This window comes from Telopea speciosissima, chromosome 1, assembly GCF_018873765.1.
Source record: "Telopea speciosissima isolate NSW1024214 ecotype Mountain lineage chromosome 1, Tspe_v1, whole genome shotgun sequence".
NCBI lineage: Eukaryota > Viridiplantae > Streptophyta > Magnoliopsida > Proteales > Proteaceae > Telopea > Telopea speciosissima.
In genome coordinates, this window is record NC_057916.1 from 33056577 (window position 1) to 33079412 (window position 22836).

Below are 22836 nucleotides of genomic sequence, written 5' to 3' on the forward strand. Positions count from 1 at the left end.
ACCATAAAACCCCACACCCCCTTATTGAATGAATGATGCATGGTATCTACCATGCTCAAACTCCTTTCCAATATAAATTTATCAGAAGAAAATTTGTCAATTAAAATAAACACAATATAATAGTAAAATGCTTAATTCCCATCATACTGCCCAGGATATAATCATAAGGCAAATCAATGTATCAATAACGTAGTTATCATCTAACATAGAACCCATGAATCCAATAAAATATAATCCATAAAAAGAAAATGCAACAATTAGCTTCTTTGTCTTTGAACCATTTGTGAATGGAGTGGCTATATATTACAGATAACTTATATTGCCACTAAAAAAATAGAATGTCAATATCTTCAAACCAATTGTATATCAAACTCCAAGTTCTCAATTGAGCCATCCCAATTCATAAAGAAGATAGAAGTTTCATTTTCGGAGATTGTGGATGCTATTGTTGACGAATGCGAACCGGATTGCAAATGGTCGGAGTAATCATTCAATAATATGTCTTAGAGACTGCCTATTGTTGAGCTAAAGTTCAAAAGAATGTTACGTGGTTGCGTGGTTCTTGTGTCAGTCACAGGAGTACGTGAAATGCTCGTTCAGTCCCCAGTGAAATCGAAAATCTCATACAAATAGAGGCCCTTGCATGCACTCTCATTGGCTCCCACACTGGTGCAGTGGCTACATGAATTGTACTCTATATACCAAGACCATGGATGGAGCATCCTTTTAAGTACCCTCATTCCCTCATATTAGTTGTTGGTTTAAACACTAAAGTGCTCTATCTGTCAAGAGTCAAGACTATGATCTCAAGAAGGAATGAGTTGTACGCTTTTTAAAACACATTATATGGACTACATGTATTATATGTATTTAGGCTCCGTTTGGTTGCAAGGGGAATTAAAGGGAAGGGAAGTGAAATTTTCATACTTAAAAAAAAGAATTTTTTTAATCATTACCCCATGTAACACCATGTGACAATATATCTAACTCCAAATCATTCCATATTTGGTTATTAAATTTCACTTTACTTTGCATCCATTTCCCTTTGATTTAAAATGTAAAATAAATATTACATGTAAAATGTATCTTTACTAGATATGGTAAGAAATTTAAGTAGTTTATACAATCACATGGGATAATGATTACAAAAGTTTCTTTTTTAGGTTTGAAAAATTTTCCTTCCCTTCCCTTTAATTCCCCATGCAACCAAATGGAGCCTTAATGCATGTCTTTATAAAATATAAGTATTTTGTATAGGAGGCAAGTTTCCTTCACCCACGAGCATTCAAATGGTGTGTAGAGGTATCGGGGAACAATGGAGTGTATTATCGACTTCGTACTATAGATTAGGGGGCATTTTATGACTGTAGATGGATGTACTTTTCTTCCACCCACGATGGAGGAAATTTTCACATTTTTTTTAATCTTGAAAAAGGTAAGATATCACTACCTAGTTGTGTCATGTGTGGCCCTTGCACCAACGCGGGGGGCAATGAGAGCGCGCGCAGGGGGCATCAACATGGATGAGATTTTTTTATTTCACGGGAGGGGGGGGTGGTGGTAATTTCGTGCACTCATGTGTCTGAGCGCAGGATCCATACAATCAAACAACGTTCTTTTTTCCTTCTAGAAATAGAACTCAGTTTTTTCATGCACGACCATCATTCTGGTCCCCTCCAGTGCCTGGTACTTTCAAACTTAATTGTGTCGCTTCTTGGGATTCTAAGAAGGTATGTAGCAGGGTGGGTTTTGTCATTCGCAACCACCTAGGTGCTTCATTAATGGCTGTGTCCAATCCGATCCCATTTTCAGATGTCATTGTTGGTGAGGCCTTGGCTATACAGGAAGGCCTGCTCTCTCTAAAGGTACTTGCTCTTTGGTGGTGGAGAGTGACAACTAGGAAGTCATCCAATGTTTGAGGGATGTAGCTAAGGAAGTGCCACTGATTATCCGATCAATAGTGGCTGATATTAGACATTTAACCTCTTATTTTGATGATGTTTCTTTTTATTTTATTTAAAGGGATGTAAACACTGTTGTAAATTCGCTTGCTAAGAGGGCTCTATCCATAACATATAGAATAGTCTGGCCTACTTCCGATCCCTGTGTCTTTGCTAATTATGTTTTAGAGACCAGGCGTGTAATCCGTTCCTACTAATAGATTTTGATTTCCCCCACACCACCCCGGCCCCAAAAAAAAAATAATTCTGTGTAATAAACTTGGGGAAAGAAAAAGGCATTACCAGTTTCGTAAGGATATTTTATCAAAAAAGTTTCGTAAGGGCTGTGTAATAAACTTGGGCAACAAAACGTTAATCCAAGAAAAAAACTTGGGCGACAAAACGAGGTTCTCTTTCTGTGTTTCACTTCGATACATTTCAGGGTCAAGGTGACAGGTCCACCTTGTCGAAGAAGCGTGCTATCTGCCATGAGAACTGAGAACCTCTAAAATCTCTGCAAAAACTCTTTGATTCTCCAGTTGAGATTGCAACAACACTAATTTAAGTTACTCAACGTTCTCTGTTAAACTTCAATTTTCCGGAGGTTCAAAATCTTCTATCCCGCCTATCCAACTACAGACGTGAAGTTCTTCAAAAGCTCTGATAGAACCATTACATCGAACTCTGCAACAGGAACCCTAATTCAATTCGTACACAGGAATGGACGGGCATTCCGCACATTCAACTGCTCCAGTTCGTTCCAGGAGCTCCCAGTCTCCTTCGCCATCACACTCTGCTTCGGCTTCTGTTTGCTCCTCAGCACACAAGCGCAAGCTAGCCTCCGACGAGCACGCACCAGCCTTCCCTTTCTCTTTCTCTGACAACCGAGATGGGGCTCTTACCTCTAATGATGATCTCGAGAGTATCAGCGCTCGAGGGGCAGAAACCGACTCCGAAGACGATTCAGAGGAGGTTGTTGACGATGACGACGACGAAGACAACGACTCAATGAGGGTTTTTACGACTGCCCGGTTAGAGAACAATGTAAAATCGAGGAACACGAAACTGAAGTCGGAGAACTCTTCTATGAAAATTGATTCTTCTGGGCATTCTGATATAGGTAAGGATGAACGGGGCCCCACTACATCAGTGGCTTCGGGCCTACCGCAACCTCAAGCAATGAGTTCGATTTCTGGGGTTGCAGTAAAGGAGGACACAATGAAGGGGATTTTTACCGAGAATATACAGACAAGTGGGGCGTATAGTGCGAGAGAAGAGAGCTTGAAGAGAGAGGTAAACCGTTAGACCCTGAATCTGTAAAACATTTGTTTTTTCAAAATATTGTCTTGTTCATAGCGGTCTTAATTGATTGGTAGAAATCCAGTGAAACTGAATTCAGTGATATACCTGGTCGAATGAATAAAGTTTCCTTAAGAAAATGAAAAGTTATGTTCTTTGCTTCGTAGTTGCTATTTTAAGTATACGGCAGGTTTGGTTGCCTGTTTGTTAAAATGTTAGGAAAGGACTACTCTAGGCAATGCCGTGTTTGCTTATTGTTGATAATGTAATTGAGCTTGCCTAATTTTGGGAGACTGGATTGGTAGTGGTAGTTTATATACTTGAGGATCTATAGAAACGTATCTTGGAGTGAAAAGCATATAGAGAATGTCTGAAGAAGAAGTATAAAGTTTGGATATTTTAGAGGAATTTTTCCATATAAGATTGAGAGTGGATCATTGTGATTGGAATCAACCCAATCACTTTGATCTTTACCTGTCCTTGGATAAATTGGACCCTTCCAAATCAGGGATTTAAATGGTGGTGCTGACTATTTTGAATTCTTCACAGGAGGAAGCAGGAAGGCTCAAATTTGTATGCCTCACCAATGATGGAATTGACGAGCATATGATTTGGTATCCTCTTTACTTCTCAAGTTTAGTCATGCAGCATGTACCTTTTAGCTCTGCTCATTTCTCTTCATCTTTAATAGCCAGATTAAATCATGCAAATACTGTGCAAACTTTTTGCCTTCTTTAAAAAATTATTTTGTTCCTTTCTGGTTACATTCATGCTCAAGTTTGCCTCAGGTTGATAGGATTGAAGAATATCTTTGCAAGACAACTGCCTAACATGCCGAAGGAATATATTGTTCGTCTAGTCATGGACAGGTGTGCATACAATTTTTTTTCTCAACAGTTTACTGTATCAGTGATAATTATTTGGCATTACTTGCTTAATTTTGTAATCAAATATTTGCTTGTCTCCAAATGCAGCATTATTCTTTTTTTTTTTTTAATACCAGACACCAATATTGATTCTTTGCTCTGAAATCGAAGATTCGACATCTGTTATTAGTAAAATATTAGTAAGTCCTGTCTCAAGCTGATGGACCTGCAGTGAGACTGGTGATTTCTAGTCCTGGTGATGCAGAAGCCGAAACCATGATTAATTTGGCTGTTCTTTGATTTTTTCGTTGGAGCCTTTTTATTTGTTTGTTCTTTTAGCCTAGGGTTAAAACAGTCTTTTTCATGGTTTATCTTCTTAGTTCCCCTCCACGATTTTAGAGGGATTAGTATTTTATTTTATTTGTTTTAGTTGTTTACACTTATACTCCTATTTAGAGTATAAGTCTATTCTATGTTTTATAATTAGGATTCAGATTAGGAATCCCAACTCCTAATCTGATTAGGATTGCTTTAGATTGATTATTTGTAAGGCCTTTAGGCCCCCTTTATTATTATAAATAGTAGAATCGTGGGAGGCTCCCCACCTATTATGTTTGAAATTTTGTTTCTTCTTGCTGCCGCCATGAGCTGCTGCTTCTCTGTCTTGTGTGTCATATCAAGACCTCTTGTGAGTAATATCAAGGGCTAGGGCTGGAGTAATCCGGCGACTCCTTGCATCTTGGAGGTTCGTCTTCTTCTTCCTTCAAGTTCTTCAAGGTTGCTGCTGCTGAAATTCTGCAATTCCAGTAAGAGTTACAATTTCCTGCAACTTTATCATCTCTTCTTCTTACTTCCATCTAACCTAATCGACTTCCCCAAACCCTAGCTTCATCTACATTCATCACAGCCCTATTCCCTCATCGATTACCCTCAAAACCTAACCACAGGTCCATCACAGTAACCCTCCCACTCGATCTCAGTTGCAGCCTCACCTATCCACTACAAACCCTAATTCCCTCCCTCAACATAAAAACCCAGAAACCCTAAGATCTGCCTAGGCCTAACCAGCCATCAAAACCCCACCAAAGTCCAGCCGCAACCACCCCCTCTCTGCTAGGAAAACTCGACCTAAAGCCCAGCCCCTAAATCTGCTCCTAACCCTAGTTTCAGCTTAGATCCTAAATCTGAAAACCCAAAACCCTAACCCTAATATTTCTGAATTTCTATTTCTTATTCAAACCTCATTAAAACCTATTCTAATAGACTCCTAAAATTCTGCAGACCATTACCCAATAAAACCCTAACTCAATCTCCCATTCCTAACCCTAATTTTGCCCTAGTTACCCTAAACTGCCCATTCGGCCAACCCTAAAACAGAACCTGGTCCTAAGTGAGATTTATTTCACCTAGGCTACATCACCTGGCCATAATTAGCCTATGGCCAGCCTGACTGGGCTGAACTTAGCCTAGCCTAGGCCATGATATCCCTAAACCGTCTTGTTTTTGTCCTGATCATGAATTAAAAGGTAAGCCTGTGATGCTAGTTTAAGATTTCTCTTGACAGGCACAGGACCATTGTAACTTCTGTTACCTGGATCCCTCTCCTTACCCCAAAGCACCTATGTCAACTCAATGCACCATAGGTAAGGGTGCGGGATATGTGTCTTATGCAGCCACCAAGGCAACTGTCCTGTTGTTGCAACAACAGGGGGAAACAAAAGAGGAGAAAGGGGGTGGGGATGTATCTGCTGACAGTTGCTCCCTCTCCATCCTCTTCAGGTGTTGATGGAAAAACTGAACCCCACATCGTGGGGGTTATTTTTGTGAAAGTCTTAGTTTTAAAACTTGAGGATGGAGATTATATTTTACACTTATGCTTTAGGGGCTTATTCATATGCCCTCAGTGGCTTAGACCTCCTGCCTGACCAATTTCTAGGAGTTGACTACACTACAGGCCCAAAATTGCTACCACTGTTCTTGATGCGTATTATTCTATTTCTCTTAGGTTTCTATTTTAGCTAAGTTTATATTTCGGTGTAATTTGGTTTAGGAAGGTTTCTCTTCCATGTGATCTTTCTCTTTAAATAATACAATTGAGAGGGGGAGAGACAACCAAGGAAGTCTGTGACTTCTCTTTGCAGTCTCTCCCATCATCTCCTTCTCTTCTTCTTCTTTTCCTTCTTTATCTCTGGTTTATTAATTGCTTCATTGTTACACAGATTTATCACCAAATTGGGTTTCTTTGCCTAGGAATAAGTCTAGGGTTGGGTTATATACATGTTGGGCTTTTGATCCCATGGGTTTTCAATGTAATAGGCCACTTTTATGAGCCTAAAATATGGGTAATAAGGTTACATACGGGATTAGTTAGTAGATTTCTTTTTATTTGGTTAGTGGTCATGTGATTACTTAAGTGATCATGTGACTTGGTTACGTGGTCATGTGACAACTTAAGTTGGGCTGGATTAGGACTCTGTAAGTCCAGCCATGTTTTGAGCCTATTTCCTTTGTTATTTCATTTTCCTAGTCAGTTTAGGTTACCTAATAAGTTAAGGTAAGGGGGACAAATATTGTACACGAATTTTGATACTAATGAAAAGCTTTTACTGCTCTTCTTCTCCATTGAAGATTTTTGCCTTGTGTTTGATCAAGGCTGGTGGGATCGGTGTTTGACCTGATTGACACCTTGCAGTGGGAAGCCTGGGTGGTTCGTTGGTGGGATTGGTGTTTGATCCAATCAACACCTTGCGGTGTGAAGCCTTGGTGGTTCTTTTGAAACTCTCCTTCAAGCTACTTTAAGATTTCTTTGAAGTTCTACTTAAAGATGTTTCATTCTCAAACAAGCTGCTGCCAAGAGTAATCTACAACTACAGTAAGTTTGAAACATCCCCATCCCCACAATACCTCTCCTAAACCTCTATAGCCCCAACCCTAGTTTTCCCCTTTGTTATTTTCTAGTTTCCTATTCCCTAAATTCCCCACTGACCTAACCAGCCATCAAAACTTCATCAAACTTCAACCACAACACTCCCTGCCCATAAGGAGGACTCGATCTCCCTTGCTGCCCCTTCCAACCACTGAAACCCTATTCCCTCATCTCAAATCAGTTCCCAAAAACCCAAAAACTCTCACAACCCAAACCAACTGTCAGAATAGTCTACAAATCTGACCAATTATCCCATATACCTTCCTAAGCAAACCATTCAAGTTTGGTTAATTTCTGGCCAGCAAAACCCTAGATTCCTTCACCCACTTTCTAAAAACCCAAAACGCTAACCCTAACTTGCTGCTGCCTATTCAATCTAACATACTTCCAGCCATCAAAACATCTCAGGACCTTCATTGATAGACTCCCCTACCTTGACCTGACATAACCCTAACACCAAACCCCAATCCTAATTTCACCAAAAACCCTATTTTGACCTAGCCGATTCACCTGTTCATAACAGATCTTGGTTGATTGGCTCCTAGTTGGTCTCCTACCAATCTAGGACTACATTAGTTCTCCATTTACCACATGTGAAGTTGACTTGTTGATAGTTTTAAGACACCAGTTCATAACAGATCCTAGTTGATTGGCTCCTAGTTGGTCTCTTACCAATCTAGGACTACATTAGTTCTCCATTTACCACATGCAAAGTTGACTTGTTGATAGTTTTAAGACACCTGATTCATGTTTCATAATTGAGCCTATCTTTGCATTGCTAAAGCTGCACAGATTGATTAATGGTAAAAAAAAATAAAAGAACCCGAGTTACTTGCAAACAATGGGGAGACCTATATCACATCACCAGGCGAACGAACGAATTGAAGTCATGACCCCCCTTCCTCCTCCCTCCTCCACCTCCCCTCCGGCCTCCACCACCCCCTACCCTGCCTCCACCACCCCTCCTGCCGGTACCGCCACCTCTACCAGCAACACTGCCCTCCCTGCCACCTGATGCAAGTTCATCATAGATATTGGCTTATTTCTTTAGAAATAGGCCTAGGACTGGGTTATATACATGTTGGGCCTTTGTTCCCAAGGGTTTTCTATGTATTAGGCCATTTGATGAGCCTAAACTAGGGGTACATATGTTGCATACGGGATTAGCCCAATACTTATTTTATTTTTATGTTTTCTAATTGAACCGGTTCAAATTGGTTGCATCCAATTGGTTCAATTTAAGTGATCATGTGACTTGGTTAAGTGGTCATGTGACAATTTAAGTGGTCATGTGATGTAAGTTGGGCTTGATTAGGACTCTATAAGTCCAGTCATGTTTTGAGTCTATTTCCTTTAGTGTTTTAGTTTCCTAGTCAATTTAAATTACCTAATAGGTTAGGGATAGGATTAGGCCATTCCTTTTTAGTGTCTAAGTCTATTTTTGAGTCTTCTATATAAGTTTGTAAGGGAAGCCAGCATTGTACACGAATTTGATTAATGAAAAAAAGCTTTTGCTTGTTGGCTGCCATTGTTGCTGCTCCTGTGCTCCTTGTGAGTGTGCATCCTTGTGGTTCTATCAAGGTGGAAAGGGACTGGTGGAATCCGGTTGACTCCTTACGCCGTGACGGCTGGGAGGATCTTCTTCAAATTCGAAGGTGGTTTTATCCTTCACAACTATTGAAGCTTGCTGCCAGTGGAATCTTCAGTAAGTTTGACGCCAAAATTCTTCTTCTAATCCTCTAATCCTTTTCCCCAATTGATCCCCTTTATTTTTGGTTTGAATCCCATAAACCCTAACTCCATTAAAGCCCAAAACCTACAACTTAATTCTATCCAGAATTGCAGAATTTCAAAATTCATCCAAACCCTAACTTTTTTATACCATAATAGCCCTCTAGACCTGCCCATTAATACCCTATAAACCCCTTTCCCAATATCCAACCCTAACCCTAGGAATTGACCTAAATCCTAGTAATGTCCATTCGAACCAGCAGCCCCTTTTGTTATTTGATCCTGTTGTTTGGCTCCTAGTAGGTCTCCTACCTATCTAGGACTACATTACCACCTCTCCCCCAGCTGCCACCGTAACCACCTCCTCTGTTACCACCCCTAACCCTACCCCATCTTGGTCATCTCTGTTGTCCAAACCTCCTTCCTCCTCGGCTTTTGGTCACTCTCTCCACTTCATCGAGCCTTCTTCGGATGAATTCTCTTCGTATGCTCTCTGTCCCAGCAGCCTTTCTTCACCGGAATCCTCTAAATGGCAGTCCTGCCTTCTCGGTCACTTTATTGGCTCAAAGCCCTCTTTCAATATTGTTAAGAGCTCACTCACCAAGCAATGGAAAGCCCAAGGGGCTCTAGACATTTTCTTGCTGGACACTGGAGTTTCGTGTTCAAGTTCTTCTCCGAGGACATCAAAGCTCGCGCACTTGAAGGTGCCCCTTGGCTCGTGGGCTCTAAACCAATTTTCCTGAGACAGTGGGACCCCTATATCCTTCTCCACAAGGTCGACCTCAGCTCCATTCCCTTGTGGGTCTCCCTTCCTGGTCTCCCATTTCAATACTGGTCACAAGATTGCCTTAGCAGAATTGGCTCGGTCTTAGGGAAGCCTCTCTACTCAGACTACAGAACTTTGAAAATGGACAGGCCCTCCTTCGCGAGAATTTGCATCGACATCTCTGCAAGTGTCCCCCCTCCCTCCTTTGTCACCGTTATGGAAGTCGATGGTTTCTGCTTTGAGCAGCCGGTCAAGTACGACTGGCTCCCCCCACATTGCCTACACTGCAAGATTTTTGGTCATCACTCCAAGGATTGCTCCGGGAAAGCCCCTCTCTCTGCTCCGGTTTCAGCTATAGATTTGAACTCTTCTTCTGTTGCAACTTCTCGAACAAGCAGCTCCTTCGTTGGCGATGAGCTCCTAGAAGCAGTCTCAGTCGTTGCTGCAACAAACTGCTCTTCTTCTCTTCAAGTATCCCCTGCGGCAACGAGCTCCGTTTCTCTTCAGGGAGCACATACGAGTCTTCTCTCCAGGCCCACGTCTCGTGGTCGAAGCGGCCGTCGCCGCTGTGCAATTCCGGCATCAGAATCTCCTCGCAGAGCTCGAGCACCCTCAGACTCTTCGCCAATGCTGTACCTTTGCGAAACTGCTGCTGACCTTGGTTCTCTGGCCATCGACACCAGGCCTGCTGCCTCCGACGCCATCGTTGGCACTCCAAGACCCCAGGCGTCAGAACTCCCTATTGCGCTAATCGAAAATTTCTCCATTTTGGGCACTGCTACTGGGCGAAGTTCTTCAACGCTCCAGGCTACCATTTCAAGCTCTGTTTTGTCGTCGCTGACCTCTGTCACAGGTCTGCCCAGGGCTCCTCTGCCCTTTTGCCCCTTCTTTGCAGGTAACGCTGCTCCTTTGCGAGGTCATCCACCTAACCCCCACCCTATTCGTCCCCCTGATCCTTCTGAACCCTTTTCATGATCTAGGCTACCCCCCCTTTTACCTAACCCACCTGGTCCCCCCTCCTTTCCCCATTTTAACCAAAACCTCCCTCCCTTAAACCGGTCCACTAACTGCACCAGTTCTGAAGTTCCCCTGGCCCACCACTTGTCTAAACCGGCCCACTTAAACCTCATTCCATCTTATTTTTCTTATAACCTACCCATTATACCCCCTCCTTCCTCCTTAACCCCTAGACCCATCAACCCGCAACCTCCCACCTTTTTAACCCAAGAACCCATTTACCCTTCTGACCCGCTTTGCTCCAACCCATATCCTTCGTTGACCCATCACCCTCCCCTAACCTAAACCCGGCTTTCTCGCTCCACCTCTCCCACCCCCTCCCCCCCCTTTGCCGTGTCCCCTTCCCCCCATTCCCCGTCTTGTCCGCTGGGATCCCCCTCCACCCCCCTTCTACCCTTTCTCCCCTCCCTCTTGGGCCTTCCTAGCACTTGTGGTAATGTTGCTCTCTTACCTCGCCTTCGTCCTACTATCTTGTACTTCCGTAGGAGATACAAGAGCGTTCCACCCCGCTCTTTGACGCCCCTCCCTCTCTACTTTCCCCATGTCTGCCGGGTTCATATGGAATGTTAGGGGGCTTAATTCCTTGGCCAAGCACCAAGAAATTAAAGCCATTATCAAGAGCTCTCACTCCAATTTTTCTGCCCTCTTAGAGACTAGAGTTCTGCAGGAGAATGCCTCTCGCATTGCTGCCTCCATCGCCCCCTCTTGGTCCTTTCTCTCCAATTATAACCATTCCCCTAATGGTAGGATTTGGATTCTTTGGGACCCTCTGAAAATCAACATCTCCATCTCCCACTCTTCCCCCCAGATTCTTCACCTTCTCCTCTCTCTCCCCAATTCCAATATTTCCTTCTCTCTCTCGGTTGTCTATGCCTTTAATCGGGCTGCTGACCGCACCGCCCTTTGGGATGATTTGATCCACATCAAAGCGGGTATCGGGACTACTCCTTGGGGGGTAGGTGGGGACTTCAACGTGATCAGATTTCAATCTGAAAAGATTGGAGGACGGCCCCTTGACTACAACTCTGTCAAAGTCTTCAATGATTGTAGCGATGACATTGACCTTTTGGACCTAAGGTGGTCTGGCTCCTCGCACACTTGGAGCAACCGTAGAGGGGGAACCGACCGCATTGCTTTCAAACTGGATCGTCTTCTAGTCAATGATTCTTGGCTATCCTCCTTCCCCCACTCTCATGCCAACTTCCTTCTTCCTGGCCTTTCCGATCACAGCCCTTGCCATATCCTCATCCAGCCTTACACCTCCTTTGGCCCTAAGCCTTTCAAGTTTTTTGACATGTGGACCTCGCACCCCCTTTTTCTTCCCACTTTCCTCTCTTCGTGGAGCTCTGCTGTTCATTGCCCCTCCCTCCCTCTCATTGCTTTTGCTAAAAAGCTCCGTCTCACCAAATCCGCCCTCAAATCTTGGAACTCTACCACCTTTGGCAACATCACTTCCAGGGTCACCACCTGTCGGGCTGATTTTGCCTCTGTCCAATCCCGTCTCCAAGTTGACCCTCTCAACCTCTCTCTTGCTGACGACGAGAGAAAGCTCTCTGAAGAGCTCTCCTCTCTAGCCTCCTCGGAAGAAAGCTTTCTCCGTCAGAAGGCCCGTATCAAATGGCTTGAGCTTGGAGATTCCAATACGGCCTTCTCTCACCGTTCTCTGAAAGCTAGGCTTTACACCAACTCCATCACCCTCCTCCTTGCTCGTGACGGCTCCCCCTCTCCTCTGTCCCCGCTACCAAAGATGAAGCTGCCTCTTACTTCAGCTCGATCTTCAACCCTCCCCTTCCCCCCTCCCCCCCTCTTCCCCCTGATCTTATTAACAAATTTGTCCCTTCGGCCCTGGCTAGCTCTCTTGTTGCGATCCCCTCTGACGAGGAAATAACCCAGGCTATCTTCTCCCATAAGTCCAACAAAGCCCTTGGCCCTGATGGTTTTAGCATGGGGTTCTTCTTAAGCTGCTGGGACCACATCAAGGATGACCTGATCAAGGCTATCCGCAACTTCTTTTTCAACCCCGGGCAGCTCAAGCAGGTCAACCAAACCTTCCTTTGCCTCATCCCCAAGAAGGAAGGGGCCTCTTCCCTGACTGACTTCAGGCCCATCTCTCTTTGCAACCTCCTCTACAAGTTCATTGCCAAAATCCTGGCAAGCAGAATCCGGCTTGTCATTCCTTCCCTTGCCAGCCCCAATCAATCTGCCTTTATCTCTGGCAGAAGCATTGCTGACAACATCATTCTCTGCTCTGAAATTGTCAGAGGCTTTGACAGAAAATCTCACTCCCCCGCTGCCCTCATGAAGATAGACCTCCACCAAGCTTTTGACTCCCTTAGATGGGACTTCGTCTGTGAGGTGCTAGCTCAGATGGGTTTCCCTCCTCCTTTCATTCGTTGGATCTTTGCCTGCATTTCCTCTCCCTCCTTCTCTGTCATTGTTAATGGCTCCCTTGTGGGGTTCTTTAACTCCAAAGTTGGAATTCGTCAAGGTTGCCCCCTATCCCCCTTCCTCTTCTCTTTGGCCCTTGAAGTCCTTTCGCGGAGTATCCAAGCCAAGACTGACATCCATCTCATCTCCCCCATTCCTAAATGCAAAAGCTTCAATCTCTCTCACCTCGCTTTTGCTGATGATCTTATGATCTTCTCCAAAGCCTCTCCCTCCTCCATCTCGGCCATCATGGACTCCCTCCACCTCTTTGAGACCCTCTCGGGCCTTCTCATCAACCTCCTTAAATCCAAACTTTTCCTTGCTGGTGTGTCGGAATCTGACAGAGATACCCTCTACGGCTCACTGGCTTCTCCATTGGAGCCCTCCCAGTAAAATACCTTGGCCTTCCTCTCATTCCTGCCAGGCTCTCAAGCCACCATTGCACCCCCATGTTGGACAATATCCGGAAGCGTCTCCAACTTTGGAAAGGCCGCCTTCTCTCCTATGCAGGTAGATTGGAATGTATCCGCTCGGTCTTCTAATCTTCCTACATTTACTGGAGCGGCATCTTTGGTCTCCCAAAATCCACCATCAAGGCCATGGAATCCCTTTTCTGTGCTTTCCTCTGGAAAGGTAAGGAAACCTCTCATTTCCTTCACCCCATCAGCTGGAAATCCATCTGTCTCCCCAAATCCGAAGGAGGCCTTGGAATCCATCGTATCCGCGACTCTAACACTGCGGGTATTTTGAAGTTGATTTGGAAAATCTGTTTAAAGCACGATTCCATTTGGGTTAATTGGGTATACTCCCACCTCCTCAAAAAGGACTCCATCTGGATTGCTCCCACCCCTGCTGATTCCTCCTGGGTCTGGCGCAAGATTCTTCTTCTGCGCCCTCTGGCCCTTAGCACCACCTCCTCCTCTATATCTGACGGGTCCTCTATCTCCCTTTGGCTTGACCCTTAGCATCCCAACGGTGTCCTTTATAATCTTCTTGGTGCGAGAGCTGTCTACTCCACCGGCATTCCCAAGTCCGCCCCTCTCTCTGTCATCATTGCCCATGGTACTTGGACCCCTCCCTCCCCCTTCCCTCCCTCCTCCCGGTTCTGGGACTCTCTCCCTCCCCTCCCCCCCATCCCCCCCCCTATCCATGCGGATAAGACCATCTGGCTTGCCTCCACAAATGGCCTCTTCTCCTTTAAATCAGCCTGGAACCTAGCTAGACCCTATGCCCCATATGTCATTTGACATAGACTTATCTGGTTCAAAGGCTACATCCCCAGACATAGCTTTCTAGCCTGGAGAGCCCTCAGACTTTGCCTCCCAACCGAAGCCTTCCTTCTTCACAGAAAAATCCCAGTCTCCCCCTCCTGTATCCTTTGTTGGACCGGTCATGAAGACATAGATCACCTATTTTTTGACTGCCCCTTCTCTTCTACCATTTGGAAAAAAGCCCTTACCTTCATTTGGCCTTGCATTAGGAGACCTCTTCCCTTTGCCAGAGAGTGGCTTTGGTTGGACATGAGCTTTTCTGGGCAAACCATATGCGACACTATTGGGCGACTTGTTTTTGGTGCAACACTTTATCACATTTGGATGGAAAGGAACCTTAGAAGATGGATCTCCAACTCTCGTTCGTTCAACTTGATTTGGAAAGCCATCTTCTTTGATGTCTCCTCCAAGGTTCGTGTTTTGCCTTTGAAGGCCCTCCCGGACACCCCAAGGAACATGCATATTGTTGTTTCCTGGGGTTTAGATGTCTCTTTATTGAGAACCCGCTAGCGGGTTCGCTCTCCCCCCCCCTCTCTCTCTTCCCCCTTGTATATTCCCCCCCCCTTCTTGTCCCTTTTCCTTTTGGTAATACAATTTTTTATTCACCAAAAAAAATGGGGAGACCTATATAGAAGTGATCCAAGCATTCAAGGAAAACTAGGGTCAAAAGTCTTACTTTTATTAAACAAATAATCGAGTTCTCATCCCTTAGAAGACTCTCTATTATGTAGAGTATTAGCCATCCAAGCATTCAAGGAAAATGGGTCAAAAGGTTGGATTTCATTGAAAAAAATCAAGTTCTCATTTTCCTTAGAAGACTTCCCTCTCCTATAGGTCAAGGTTCTAAAACTTGGTTTCGACCAGCCAGAAACCGAGATATGGTCGAAACTGGTTGAAACCAAGGATTTTTTCCCAGCCAACTCGAATTGGTAGTTTCGAGGCCCAAAAATGCTTTTTTTGCTCTGGTTTTTTTTGTCTACAGCCTATTTTTGACATTCTAAACACAATGCATGAACTATTTTTACAAAAAAAAATTCAAAATGGTACTTGTGGTTATTGACCCAAGTTTACTAGTACGCACAATGAACTAAGAATCATAGTTGTCAAGGCGATGCTAATTTATGCCAAATATCATTTTTATAAAATCATTTACTTAAGATATTATTCATAAATAAGCACATACCCCCTAGTCGAATCCAATAAAAATAATTAAAAAAATAAATTCCAAAAGGATAAAAAGTCAATCCCCCAGTTCAAGAACAAAAATTGGATTTTCGGCGGTAGGTGCAATTTTCAACTTTTAAATGCTGGGGTTTTTCTCAAATCTAAAAATTTCATAGATTTCAATATGGTATAACATTGCTAAAAACCAAAAGTGTGGTATTCATTTGTTTTGATATTTTAAATTTTTATTTTCATTTAGAGTGATTTTGAAAACATTCACATACACTAAATTAAGTTTGACTGCTTTATATTGAAGGAGGAGACAAATGATTATGCGAGCCAAAGCTATAAAATAAAATGAAATACGCGAACCACCGTGGTTCATCAACTGTGGGAAATCTGGGCACACTAGAGACAAATATTGGATACTGTTAAAATAGGCTACTTTACTCGATAGGGGTAATTTAGTCCTAGTTTTATTGTTTTTATCTTTTTTAGTTTTCTCTCTTTTTCTGTTTTTTCCCCCTCAGCCGATCTCTATTTGGCATTCCTAGTGGGAATAGGAATTCCTAATAGGATTAGGCTGAGGTGGCATTCCTACTTCTACTTTGACTACTTGTAATTCTGGTTATTATAAATAAAGGGCCTGGATGATCGATTTTGATCATTCAAGCATTCAAACTCAAGGCTGTTTACATGGTATCAGAGCCACCTCTGATCTAAAGAGCAGCCCCTCGATTTTTTTGGTTTTTTTTTCTCTCTAAACTCTCTTGGCTTCTGGTTTTCTGCATTTCCACCACTCTTGGACTCTCTATCTCACTCAGGGCAGCAACTTTGAGGTGATCCAATGAAGATTTAGCTGCTGCCCTCAATGACACATCACTGAAGATTATATAAACTTGGGTGTGATCAGATCTGCCGCAGGTTTCCTCCAACCTTGGAGATCGAGCTGCTTCCTTTTCAAGCTGGATTTCTGTGTTGTTTTTTTGGAGACTGATCCCTGCCCTTATTGATCTACACCTCCTTTACTTTCAGATTGCAGCTTTGAATCCAAACTACCTCAGATTCAAACCTGCGATTGCTTTGCATTCAGCTATTCCTAAATTTTTTCAAATTTAGGGTTTCTTATTCCATCATCAGAAGGTTCTGATTTTTTGAGGGCTTATTCCCTACCACCTGCAGGGAATTCGATCCTAGTTTGAGCTATTTTTGACGGCTAAATTTGTGGGAATTTAAAAACCCGTATCTTCTACACTTACATGATGTCTGACATTACTTCAGGTGACTCCGATGGATCTTCTCGACCAGAGTATCTTCCATTTGCTTCTCCCACCAAACTAGATGGGACAAATTATCTAATGTGGTCAAGATCCACTTATCTTATGATTGCTGGCCGTGGCTACACAGGACACCTTACAGGCACTACTCCCATTCCTACTGAAGAAGGAGCTGCTCAGACTAAATGGTTATCTACCGACTCCATGGTTATGTCATATCTTATTCATTCTATGCATCCTTCAATTGCACCGGGCTACCTTCTCCGAGACACTGCTGCCCAGATATGGAAGGCTGCCAAAGACACCTATTCACCGGTAGGGAATGATGCTCAGGTATATGAATTAAGAAAAAAAATCCATGACACCAAGCAGAATGATTTATCCATCCCTCAATACTATGCTGAACTCCGCAAGTGTTGGCAAGAAATTGATCATTACTTTGATTATCAGCCCACTAATGCTACTGACATTGCTGCCTACAGAAAGCATGTCGATAAAATTAGGGTTTATGATTTTTTGGCTGGCCTTAATGTGGAATACGACCCAATTAGGGTTCAGATTCTAGGCAAGGATCCTTTCCCTACACTGGAATAGTCCTATGCTTTGGTGAATAGTGAAGTTCGCCGAAGAACTGCTATGCTTAACACTACACTTCCTGATCGATCAGCCTTGCACACTTGGGCTGGTTCTACTCCTTCGGTTGCTGACACTTCTAAATCTGAGAAAACAGTAGTTAAATGTGAGCATTGTGGCAAATTGTGGCACACTAAGGCCACCTGTTGGAAGATACGTGGTAAACTAGCCGACTTTGATGCTAAACGTGCTGCTCGAAAATCGAAAAACAAAGCTAGTCATACTGAGGCTGTCACTCCTGCTCCTCCTACTAACACTGGACTGTCCAAGGATGAACTTTAGGCTTTCCGTCGTATGTTACAGGCTTCTGCTGCTTCTACTACATCAACACCTGGCAGTTCTTCCACTCCTCTAGGTTCACATTTAGCCCACTCAGGTATTTCTTTTGTTGGTCATTGTGCATCGGTAGTCTCCTCTCTCTGGATCATAGACTTCGATGCCACTGATCATATGACTGGATCCTCTAGCCTCTTTACTCGTTACTCTCCTACATCTGGTAAAGATAAAGTACGGATGGCTGATGGCTCTCTCTCTTCTATCTCTGGGAAGGGCTCTATCAGTTGCACTCCTTCCTTACCTTTATCCTCTGTTTTATATATTCCTAAATTTACCACTAATCTTCTTTCCATCAGTAGTCTTACCCGTGATTTAAATTGCAAAGTAACTTTTTTTCCTTCTCACTGTGTGTTTCAGGATATGGCAACGGAGGCGACGATTGGATGTGGTAAGATGCATGGTGGATTGTACCTGCTTGATAATGGGAGTCCTACTTCACCACCACCTTTGGCTTCTCCTATACATCAAAGCGCGTTAGTTTCTTTTGAACTTCAACAATGGCATAACAGATTAGGTCACCCCCCCTTAGGAACGTTATCCCTTTTATTTCCACCATTATCTAAAGAATATCATAGAAACGATTTTTTTTGTGAAACCTGTGTTTTGGCTAAACAACATCGTTCTACTTATTCCATTTCTAATAAAAATTCTTCTCCTTTTAATCTTATTCATTCTGATGTTTGGGGTCCTAGCCGGAAACCATCTCTCGAAGGCCATCGTTGGTTTGTTTCTTTTGTTGATTGTTATTCTAGGAGTACGTGGGTCTATTTAATGCACAACAAAAGTGAAGTTTTTTCTTGTTTTCAAAAATTTCATAAGATGATTCAAACCCAATACGATGCCACTCTCAAGATATTGCGAAGTGACAATGGTAAAGAATACATGGATGGTCAGTTCCAACACTACCTTCCTGCCCATGGTATACTCCATCAAACCAGTTGTGTCGATACCCCAGCTCAAAATGGTGTGGCTGAAAGGAAAAACCGCCACCTCCTTGAGGTGACTCGGGCTCTTATGTTTGCCTATTCTGTCCCTTCCCAATATTGGGGAGATGTTGTCCTGACTGCTGCCTATCTCATCAATAGGCTCCTTACCCGAGTCCTTGACTCTGACACCCCTGCTTCTTTACTACAGGGTTCTTCCTCCTTTGTCGTCCCACCTAAAGTTTTAGGTTGTGTCTGTTATGTTCATGATACCCGCTCTCCTGGCAAGCTCGAACCTCGTGGGGTCCGTTGTATTTTTTTGGGATATTCTCCATCCCAAAAGGGATATAAGTGTTACCATCCTCCTACACGTCGTACCTTCACCAGTATGGATGTTGTCTTTTATGAAACTCTCTCCTATTATCAATCCACACCTCTTCAGGGGGAGACTTTCAGTGAAGATGTGATGGTTGACCTTCCTGTACAGATCCAGACCCGGGTCCAACCACCTATTAATCCCACCCCTCAATCGACTATTGCTTCCACCCCTCTTCCCTCTGCTGGTGCCCAACAGGATTTTCCCCAGGGGGAGCACTTAGACGATGCCTCTGCTGGTCCCCAACAGGATTTTCCCAAGGGGGAGAACTTAGACGACGCTAAAAATCCTATTGGTGACAATTCCCTTCAATGGGAGATGACTCCAGTCCAACAAACCATTAGGGAATTCCAGAAGAAAATTAATGACTCTCATCTCAAACCTATCACAGGTGACATTCCAAATACATGCAGCTCCCATCCACTGCAACACCAGCACCACCACAGTTGTCGGCCCTGGAACCAGATCAATCTCCAGGTAACATATCTTCTCCTGATTTACCTATTGCTCATCGTAAAAGTATTCGGGCTTGTACCCAACATCCCATTTCTCATGTAGTCTCTTATGACTCCCTTTCTCCATCCTTTCGTACATTTGTCTCTTCTCTTTCTTCTATTCGTATTCCCCAAAATTGGCAGGAAGCTTTTACAGATGGAAAGTGGAAAGCAGCAATGATGGAAGAAATGCAAGCCTTAAAAAAGAATGATACATGGGAACTTGTGGTTCTTCCTCCAGGAAAGAAACCAGTTGGATGTAAGTGGGTGTTTATGGTGAAACAGAAGGTAGATGGCACTGTGGATTGATACAAAGCACGTTTGGTTGCAAAGGGATTTACTTAGACTTATGGGATCGATTATCAGGAGACTTTTGCACCAGTTGCGAAACTAAACACCTTCAGAGTGCACTTTCTTGTGCAGTGAATCTGGGCTGGGATTTACCACAATTAGATGTGAAGAATGCCTTCCTCCATGGAGAACTTGACGAGGAAGTGTATATGGACATTCCACTAGGTCTCTCTTGTGATAAAACCAGCGGGAAAGTTTGTAAATTGAAGCGTGCTTTATATGGGCTGAAACAGTCCCCCCGTGCTTGGTTTGGACGATTTTACAAGGCAATGGTCTCTGCGGGTTATAAGCAGAGCAATGCGGATCATACCTTGTTTATCAAGAAAAATAGTGAAAAGGTAACCCTCCTAATAGTTTATGTGGATGATATTGTGGTGACCGGGAATGACAATCATGAAATCACCCAGTTGAAGACTTACCTTGGGCAAGAATTTGAAATAAAGGATCTGGGAAAACTAAAGTACTTTCTTGGGATAGAAGTTGCTCGGTCTTCTAAACGCATCTTTCTTTCTCAAAGGAAGTACATCCTAGATTTATTGATCGAGACTGGGATGCTAGGGTGTCATCCTTCTGATACACCTATGGATGCTACTACCAGACTTAAAGAAAAGGAGGGAACACCGGTCGACAAAGGTCGTTATCAAAGACTGGTTGTAAGCTCATTTATCTGTCTCATACAAGACCTGGCATAGCAGTATCTGTGAGTATGGTCAGTCAGTTCATGCATGATCCGCATTCCTCTCACATGGATGCTGTTATCCGGATCCTTTGGTATTTAAAGTCAGCACCGGGAAAAGGAATTCTTTTGTCTCTGAATGGCCATCTTCGTGTCGAAGCATATACTGATGCAGATTGGGCTGGTTCCTCTGATAGAGAGTTCATTTCTGGCTATTGCTCGTTTATTGGTGGCAACCTTGTTACGTGGCGTAGTAAAAAGCCGAACATAGTGGCAAGGTCTAGTGCTGAAGCTGAGTTTCGTGCTATGGCACAAGGTATTTGTGAGATGTTATGGCTTAAAGGTTTATTACAAGATATTAATATTCCTGTTCATCTTCCCATGATGTTATATTGTGACAACACGGTTGCTATTAGCATTGCTCACAACCCTGTTCAGCATGATCGTACCAAGCATGTGGCGGTTGACGGGCATTTTATTAAAGAGAAGTTGGAAGGAGAGCTGGTGTGTGTTCCTTTTGTGCAATCTGCTGACTAGCTTGCTGATGTGTTCACTAAAGGCTTAAGTGGGAAGTTTTTTCATCCTATTCTGGTCAAGTTGGGCATGGTTGATATTTATGCCCCAACTTGAGGGGGAGTGTTAAAATAGGCTACTTTACCTGATAGGGGTAATTTAGTCTTAGTTTTATTGTTTTTATTTTTTTTAATTTTCTCTCTTTTTCTATTTTTTCCCCCTCAGTTGATCTCTATTTGGCATTCCTAGTGGAAATAGGAATTCCTAATAAGATTAGGCTGAGGTGGCATTCCTACTTCTACTTTGACTACTTGTAATTTTGGTTATTATAAATAAAGGGCCTGGATGATCGATTTTGATCATTCAAGCATTCAAACTCAAGGCTATTTACAGATACTGTATGGTTGCCCCCTGGTATGCATGGCAGCAGGAGAGGGGGGAGCCAGATCACACACTACGATAACTGGGGTTGAGCCTATGGGATATCCATTTGGACTATAGACAGGCACCAGTTCTCTCACTCAGGATGATATTGCAGCCATAGTTAGAGAACTCGCGAGATCTCGCCGAGTTTCTCGGTTTTTGGAAAAGCCGAGACGAGACTGCCTGCGAGTCTCAAAAGTGCAATATCTCGGCGAGATCTTGGATCTCGGTCAGGATCTCAATTTCGACCCATTTTTTTAACCCACCTACCACTTAAATACCTTACCTAACTCGAGAAAACTCGACATATCTCGGCGAGATCTCGGGTTGACTCAAAGTTGAGGCTTCGAGTTGGAAAAAAAAAAAAGCACCAACTCGGCTAGATCTCGACTCTTCTCGGTTTTTCCAAGAGTCAAGTTGGTACCGAGACCCGAGTTTTAGTACCTTGATTGCAGCATTTCGCAGGGTTATCTCATATATTCATATCTGGATAGGTCTTCTTTACCTTACAGATCTCTTCTATACCTACAGTGCGAGATTCTTCAGCTTCCACCTTGCAAGTCTCTACATCCGCTCCTTCTACTGCCTCTTCGTGGGTCATTGACTTTGGAGCCACTGACCATATGATCGGCATATCCCAGTGTTATGACTCCTACTCTATTTGTTCTGGTAAGAAAAAGGTTAGGATCACTGATGGTTCTCTTTCTTCTATCTCTGGTAAGGGTAGTATCTGTGTTACTTCTTCTATTTTCCTTGACTCTGTTCTTCATGTTCCTAAGTTTAACACTAACCTCTTATCTGTGAGCCACCTAACCAAATTCTTCAATTGTTGTCACTGTTTTTTTCCATCTCATTGTGTTTTTCAGGATTTGGTGACAGAGGATTATTGGCAGTGGACGTGAGGAAAGGGACTCTACCTTCTTGATCCAGGAACATCCCCTTTACCTACTGCTTAGTCCTATACGTGTGGGCGTAGTGACAACAATACCGTTGTCTTTGTGATGTTGTGGCATCAACGTTTGGGCCACCCTTCTTTCGGTGTTATGCGGAACAAATTGCCACACTTGTTTTCTTCCATTCCTTCTTTCCATATATTTCGGTGTGAACCCTGTTTGTTTGCCAAACATTGTCGTTCTCCTTATTCATATCATGGTAATAGATCTAATTTTCCTTTCCATATTGTGCATTCTGATGTTTGGGGGCTTGCTCCCATTATTTCTTTGTTTGGTTATCGTTATTTTGTTTCCTTTGTTGATTACTATTCCTTGTCAACTTGGACTTTTTTGATGAAACAAAAAATTGATGTCTATGATGCCTTTAAAATTTTTATCAGCTCATTTGTACCCAGTTTCGTACTTTCTTCAAATTGTTAGTTCTGATAAAGGGGGTGAGTATATGTATGGGGGGGCTCCAACAGTTTTTTATTG

At 43.3% G+C, this 22836-nt stretch overlaps 1 protein-coding gene across 1 annotated transcript in view; it reads left to right on the forward strand.

The window, feature by feature from the left end:
* Nucleotides 1-2411: 2411 nt before the first annotated feature.
* The window catches only part of LOC122642101 (histone acetyltransferase GCN5), a 99570-nt gene continuing 79145 nt past the window's right edge, over nt 2412-22836 (forward strand). Inside the window, exons 1-3 of the mRNA XM_043835518.1 lie at nt 2412-3233; nt 3789-3853; nt 4028-4108. Of these exons, the coding sequence (XP_043691453.1) occupies nt 2661-3233; nt 3789-3853; nt 4028-4108 (719 nt within the window). The 5' untranslated portion in view covers nt 2412-2660. The remainder of the gene's footprint in view (nt 3234-3788; nt 3854-4027; nt 4109-22836) is intronic.